At 55.4% G+C, this 7,000-nt stretch overlaps 1 protein-coding gene across 1 annotated transcript in view; it reads right to left on the bottom strand.

Moving 5' to 3' along the window:
• Positions 1 to 676: 676 nt before the first annotated feature.
• CFAP77 (cilia and flagella associated protein 77) overlaps positions 677 to 7,000 on the bottom strand; it is a 132,207-nt gene continuing 125,883 nt past the window's right edge. Inside the window, exon 6 of the mRNA XM_040482721.1 lies at positions 677 to 2,975. Coding sequence (XP_040338655.1) covers positions 2,853 to 2,975 — 123 coding nt within the window. The 3' untranslated portion in view covers positions 677 to 2,852. The remainder of the gene's footprint in view (positions 2,976 to 7,000) is intronic.

Here is a 7,000-nt window from a genome sequence, read left to right as displayed (position 1 = left end):
CGTGATCGCATAAGCGAAAAGAGACGTCCGCTAGCTTTTTCTGGCCAACTCCGTACTTCCCCTTGGCCCGGATCCTTGGAAAGAAAAGCAGGCCTGGAGGGGCCACATCCGGGCATCTCTCTCTTTGCCACAGCCGAGCTTGCCCCGCCCGGCCTTTGGCGGACAGAACCTAATTTTCGGGCCCTTCCGGAAATTCTGCGTCCTGATGCGCCCCCTTCCTCTTTCTGTAGGGGGCACGAGCAAAACAGTGGGTTCAGTTCAAAATACCTTCACCTTCCTGATGTACCTGGACACAAAGGCTTTTTGTTCCTTTGAAAGCACACTCTCATCCCTCAATTGCTGATAGGGTTCCAGCTGCCCCTTTCACTGTGATTTATTTATTTATTAAAAAAAATTCTTTTTTTAATGGTTATTTATTTTTGAGAGAGAGAGAGAACGAACACAAGCGGGGGAGGGACAGAGAGAGAGGGAGACCCAGAATCCGAAGCAGGCTCCAGGCTCTGAGCTGTCAGTGCAGAACCCGATGCGGGGCTCCAACCCACGAACGGTGAGATCATGGCCCGAGCTGAAGTCTGGTGCTTAACCGACTGAGTCCCTCAGGCGCCCCTGGGCTTTAGTAATAAGATAATTCACATTAATCTATTGCTTAAAAGTGCCAGACTTAAAAGTGAGTTAGTCATGCTGTACACATTCTTGAATCGTTATCTAGCTCGAGGAGATGTCCTACACTGTCCTGCCTCACAGACGAGGCATAGAGAGGTTGAGACACTTGGTCGAGGCCACACAGGAATTAGTTGAGGAGGCCAGGCCTCACGCTCTCGGCCACGTGCGATGGCGGCCGGCTCAGTGGCCGGGTCCCGCGGGCTCTCTTGTGCTCCCACACCAGGCTCGCTGCTCCCTGTGGGGTCACAAGGCTTCAGGGTGGCTTTGGCCAAAATCAGTGGGGATGCTTGTTCCTCTCGGACTCGTGCGGCGGGAGGAGGATTTCTGGCCCTTGGAGTAGGTTGGGGTCTGACAAGGCCCTGGCTGGGCCAGGTTCCTGAGTGGTGTTAGTATGTGTGGGATTTGTATGGAATTGGGACGCATGTGTGGGGTGGGGAGGGCTGATCGAGAAACGCAGTCAGACTCGTCAACACCAGACTTGGATGTCCCTCCCTGCCCAGCACTCGGCCCGCAGGGCGCGTGAGCCTTAGTGGACATTCCTGCGGGGAGTCCTTCCACGGATATCACGGGCGCTTACCGTATGTCGGGCCCCTGGGATCTTAGGTCCCCGATCCCACGCCACATCCCTGCTAGAGGAGAGACCGGCAGTGAATAAGGCGTCGTTGTTTTGTAAGGGGTAAAACAAGCCGGTGTGAGTTTTACTGGTGGCTGCTTCGCGGAAGACCTTTTGCGCAGGGGACTTGATGCTGGCGCTAAGATCTGGATGACAGGAAGCGATGGGCAGGTGACAGTCGGGGGCCCAGGTGTTCCAGGGAGAAGTGGAAGCAGACAGAAAGCATAAGGCAGGAGCAAGGGCCGTGGGCCGGGTGAGGGGTGTGGAGGTTCCTTCGAGAGCGACGGAAGCTGCTGGAATGGTAAGGGGCTACTCTGTGGAGAATATGGTTGGGAGGGGAAGGGTCGGGATGTTTGGGAAGAGGCGTTGACAGGCTGCTTGCTAGACTCGAGGTGGGAGAGGATGCTCCAGCAGGTCGACGGTGGTGTCACCCAGGAGAAGGGAAAAACAGAGGGAGAAACAAGTTTGGTGAGGAGAAACGGAAGTCAAGCGCTCTGTCTCGTCTGTGTTGGTTTGCGCCGAACAGCAGACGCTTGAGTGGAGACGTCAAGCGGGTAGTTGGGTAAGTGAGTCTGAGATCCCGGGGAGAGCTCTGGGCTGAAGAGGAGTCGTTGGAATTTTCAGACGAGAAAAGGGATTTAAAACCTCGAGGACGTGCCCGGCTTCATACAGACATGGCGGGGACGTGTCAGAGAAGGTAATGTGCCTCGAAGAACGTCCGGGTCAGAACGCTGTCGGAAGAGGGTGACGCTGGTCCTTGCAACTGGCTTGCTGGTTTTCAAATAAAGATACAGCGGGAGGGGGACAAATAGCACTTTTCATTTAAAATAGACCGATATACGATTTGTGGGGAGAAGGCAAGAACACGCGGAGAGATTGGGGTCAGGAGCACGCGGGAGTTTGGCCCGAACTCAGGAGTCCTCAGCCCGTGCATCGTCAGCCCACCTACTGGCCCGGAAGACTGCCTCCTTTGGGCCGGGGTTGCCCTTCCAAGGTCAGCCTGGCTGGAGAAGCCTGTGTTGGCCTGTGTGTGTGATTGACAGGTCCCCGGCATGGAGGGCGTCGCGGGGACGCCCTGAGTCAGGAGCACGGGCTCTTCCCATTCGCTTCCAGGGGCCCCAGAGAGATAACACCGGCGTGGTGAGACACCGGGCATCCCCCGAAGAACAGTTGCACTCGTGTTCAGAATATGAAATGAGGGCTTTTCGAGCACGTTACTGTCACACTTTCTGCAGGAAATACACAGGTCGTTCTTAACGCTCGATGGGCAGAGCGTACGAACCGACCCTTAGCTCGGGGTCTAACATCTGCCTTGTCATTCGGGCTTACCAGGTGACGGCTCGACAACCGAGGGTGGGTGGCTTCCTGGAGGAGGGGGAATCCCTAGGTTGAGGGTTGGGGGTGGGGTGAGTAAGTATTGGCTGACCTGAGAAGGATTGGCCGCCTACGACCTGAGTCTGAAGGTCCTTGCCAAAGCAGAAGCCACGTAAAAATGGCGGGGGGTGGGGGGAGTCTAACGCGAGCTGGGGCGAGGAAGGTGAGTCCTTCGGGAGTTTTCTACCGTGTCAAGAAGGCTTTAGGGGTGGGTGTAGTTGCCCATCCGCAGGGTCCCCTGGCGCACCGCGTGCTCTTCCTGGTGGGCTTTGATTGCTCTCTGGCGGTCCGCCTCGGTGAAGAAAGTATCAAGATGGGGGGGCACCTGTGGTTAGAAGGGAGAGCGGGTCAGCAGGCATGAGGCTCCTCCCAGGGGCTCCCGTCCTCTCCTTGCCCGCCCCCCGCTTCTATCTTAGAGCCAGAACACAAGTCATCCGTGAGGGGAAGATGTAAGGAGGAAGTGCTGGGCTGTGAGCACCGTGGCACTGAGGGGGTGACGGGCCACGGACAGAAGGCAGGCTTGCTTCCTTTCTCTTCTTTCTTTCTTTCTTTCTTTCTTTCTTTCTTTCTTTCTTTTCTTTCTTCTTTCTTTCTTTCTTTCTTGCTTCTTTCTTTCTTGCTTTCTTTTTGAATTTTTAAGTTTACTTATTTATTTTTAAAAAAAAAATTTTTTTTTCAACGTTTATTTATTTTTGGGACAGGGAGAGACAGAGCATGAACGGGGGAGGGTCAGAGAGAGAGGGAGACACAGAATCGGAAACAGGCTCCAGGCTCTGAGCCATCAGCCCAGAGCCCGACGCGGGGCTCGAACTCCCGGACCGCGAGATCGTGACCTGGCTGAAGTCGGATGCTTGACCGACTGCGCCACCCAGGCGCCCCAACTTATTTATTTTGAGAGAGAGTGCAAGCAGGGGAGGGACAGAGAAGGGGGTGGGGAGAGAGAATCCCAAGCAGTTTCCACGCTGTCAGCGCAGAGCCCGATGCAGGGCTCGAACTCACGAACTATGAGGTCATGCACTGAGCTGAAATCAAGAGTCAGACGCTTAACTGACTGAGCCCCCCCAGGCGCCCCCCAGCATGTTTCCTTCTGTCCAACTCGTTGCCGGGGCAGATGTGTGTGTGTGTGTGTGTGTGTGTGTGTGTGAGATAAATATCACCTGACGACTGGAGTCCCCGTGCAGTGGGACCCAACAGCCTGCACCGCCCTTCATCTGCTGATTTTCCACCATGAAAACCCCCAAACAACCCGCCCTCTCCAGGGGGTACCTTCTGGCCCAGTCAGTGCTCCTTCCTGGGGGTCCACTCCAAGCACGGCCTGCCAGGGGGCAGCCGCCCAAGGAGATAATAGTACCAGTACCAGAGTTCAAGAATGCCACCCTTCCGGAGGAAACTTGAGACACGGATCCAACCAGCGTCTCTTCGGCTACAGTGTTATGCCGTCAGTATTCCAGTCTGCCCTTCCTTCTCAAGAAAGGGTGGTGGGCGAAAACCCCTCCTGTCTCCTGGGTCTGTTATGTCACCTCCCATAGCCAGAAACCCCCCCTAAAATGGCATTCCCCCTTTAGGATAACCTATAGGAGGCCCAGGGTAGGAAGGTTTCGTGCCCCTTCCTTCTTCCTCCCTTCCTCCCTCCCTTCCCTTTCCTTCCTTCCTTCTCCTTCCTTTCTTCCTGCCTCCCTCCCTTCCTTCCTTCTTTCCTCCTCTCACGCATTCATGCAACACATATTTATTGAGTAAATAAATATGTGCTCTGTGCCAGGCACTGGGGATACAGCAGGAAACAAGAGGGACTTTTCTGTCCACTCAGGGAGGAGCAGGCAGCGGCCATAATTATGCAGCTGTTTCATTAGAACTGAGACAGGCAGGCAGGGGGGGTGCAGTGAGCACAGACAGCATGAGCTCAGCCCTCAACGGGAGTCAGGACTCCCCCCCCCCCCAGCCCCCGCCCCGGAAGAGACGTGAAGGGGAGGCTGGAAGGGCGAGCAAGGGTTTCCCAGGCTAAGGGGACAGCATGCGCACTGGCACCCAGGCCCACGGGAGCCCCAGCTCACAAGGGGACAAAGGGGACAAGGGGACAAAGGATGGCAAGAGTAGGAGCGGCTGAAGGCTCTTCAGGGTGATGAAGCGGGACCCATTCTTGTCAAGAATCCAGGCCAGGGGCCACCCTCTGGGGTGGGTAGCTAAGCCCCAGTGCCGCGGGCAGCCGTTCAGGAAAAGTCACGACCCTTAACCAGAGCTTGTGGCCCAACTGGTTGCCTGATGGCAGAGAGCCGGGTGATGCCTCTACTGAGCCCAGGTGCAGGGCTGATGTGGCCTCCTGGTCCCCTGCAGCCTGATCTGCCGCCTTGCTCTGGGACGCCGCCAGGCTCCCCCGGTCCAGGGTCCGGGCCACCCCTCAGGGTCAGCCAGACCCTCCCTGTGGGCTGTCTGGCCTCAGGTCCAGGGGCTGTGTGCCCGCCATCAGGGTACCTGGGGGCCCAGTGGGATCCAAGCGGACTGTGTCCATCATTTTACAGACGAGGGGACTGAGGCCCAGAGCAGTTTGTCCAGGGTTGGGTGCACAGGGAATCGGTGTCGGAGACACTGTTCTAGTCTCCACCCCACCCCCACCGCCCGGGGCACTAAGTTGTGGATTCTTTCTAGGAAATTCTGCAGCAGCCACAGCTCGCGCTGTGTCTGGGTGTCCCCTCCCCCCACAACTCGCTCATGAGGTTGAAAGGGAGTAGGGGGTTACAGACGCTCGTTAGGAGCTCATAAAAGTCAGCTGGTGGCGGGTTGATTTAGTTGTTAGTGCAAGACAGAAACCATGTTCTTCATTCTCGGGCAGGTAGACCCCTTTGGAGACTCTGCAGGAAGCCATGGGCCCTCTCCCTGGGGAGGAAAATGCCCCAAGTCCTAACACACACGATGGTGTGGGTCGTCACTTCAAGATTTGCGGACCCTGTGGACCGTCTGGGGCAGCGCTTCTGGGAGCCAGGGCAGCCCCAGCCTCAGGTTGTGAGTTTCTTGGACGTGCATCAGGATCATCCGGGACTCTTGGAACCCAGGCAGAGCCGGAGGCGCCACAGGCACCTGATGCATGCCTGGCCCCGGGGCTCAATACCTGTGCTCAACTCGTTTCGATCAATCAAACCACGATCTCGTTCTCAGCTCCATCTCCAGGTTCAGAAAAGCCACCAAGTGGCCACGCAAACGTTATCGGGAAGAGAGAAGACCCCGCACTTTATGGAGGAGGAACATAGCCAACAAACAAAAGGCTTCCGAGGTGCACCTTTGTGCCCCTTCTGGGCAAGGGATGGCTTGATTTTTACACGGTGACATGATTTTCCTGACACCCATGCTTTGCAAGAAGGCAGCCAGGGATGCTCAGGAAGGCTGGCACTCTGGGTCTCCAGAGGCGTCATGGGCACCTTGGCTGATTCAGAGGCCCAGCCGGCTGGGACTCTTAGGTGTCCGCGGTCTCCTGTAGCATTCAGAGTGGCAATAGTGTCCTCCTTGGTGGCCAGCCACCAATGGCTCTTGACAGGGAAGTGTAACTCCATAGCCCACATCTCTGCTATTTCCGTGCATCCCCTCACAGCCCCCCAAAAAAGATATGTCCACCACTGGAATCTGTGGATGTGCTCTTATTTGTAAAAAAAGAAAAAAAGAAAAAAAAAAGAAAAGGTCTTTGCAGATGTAATTAGTTTAAGGATCTCAAGATGAGAACATCCTGAATTACTCAAGAAGGTTCTGATTCCAATGACAAGGATGCTTGAGACAAGAGACATAGATACGGAGTAGAGGGCCGTGTGAAACCCTCTGAAGTTATCGCCACAGCTCAGGGGTGACAGGAGCCACCTAGAGCTGCAAGAGGCAAGGAAGCCTTCTTCCTTGCCCACGACTTCCTTCTTCCATGACTGGTGGGAATGCAGCCATGCTTAAATCTTGATTTTGGATTTCGGGCCTCCAGAACTGCCAGAGAATAAATTTCTATTGTTTAAATCGCCACGTTTGTGGTAATCTGTTATGGCAGCCTCAGGAAATGAATACCACCTCCAAGCCAGTTCTCTGGGCAGCTCAGTAGGCGGGAATGGTAGATGGTGCTGATGGCATTTGATGAGTGGTAGTGAATTTGGTGTCGATGGCGGGTAGTGTTGGGGGTGGGTGGTGTTGATGAGAGGTGGTGTTGATTTGGTGTTGATGGTGGGTGGTGTTGACAGTGGGTAGTGTTGACGACGGGTCGTGCTGATGTGGGTAGTGTTGATGGTGCATAGTATTGATGGTGGATGGCATTAATGGTAGGTGGTGTTGATTTGGTGTTGATGGTGGGTGATGTTGATGGTGAGTGGTGCTGACGGTGGGTGGTGT

This window comes from Herpailurus yagouaroundi, unplaced genomic scaffold (assembly GCF_014898765.1).
Source record: "Herpailurus yagouaroundi ecotype Mexico unplaced genomic scaffold, PumYag 160, whole genome shotgun sequence".
Taxonomy (NCBI): Eukaryota; Metazoa; Chordata; class Mammalia; order Carnivora; family Felidae; genus Herpailurus; species Herpailurus yagouaroundi.
Note: the sequence above shows the minus strand (reverse complement) of the source record. Positions and strands in the feature narration are given on the sequence as shown.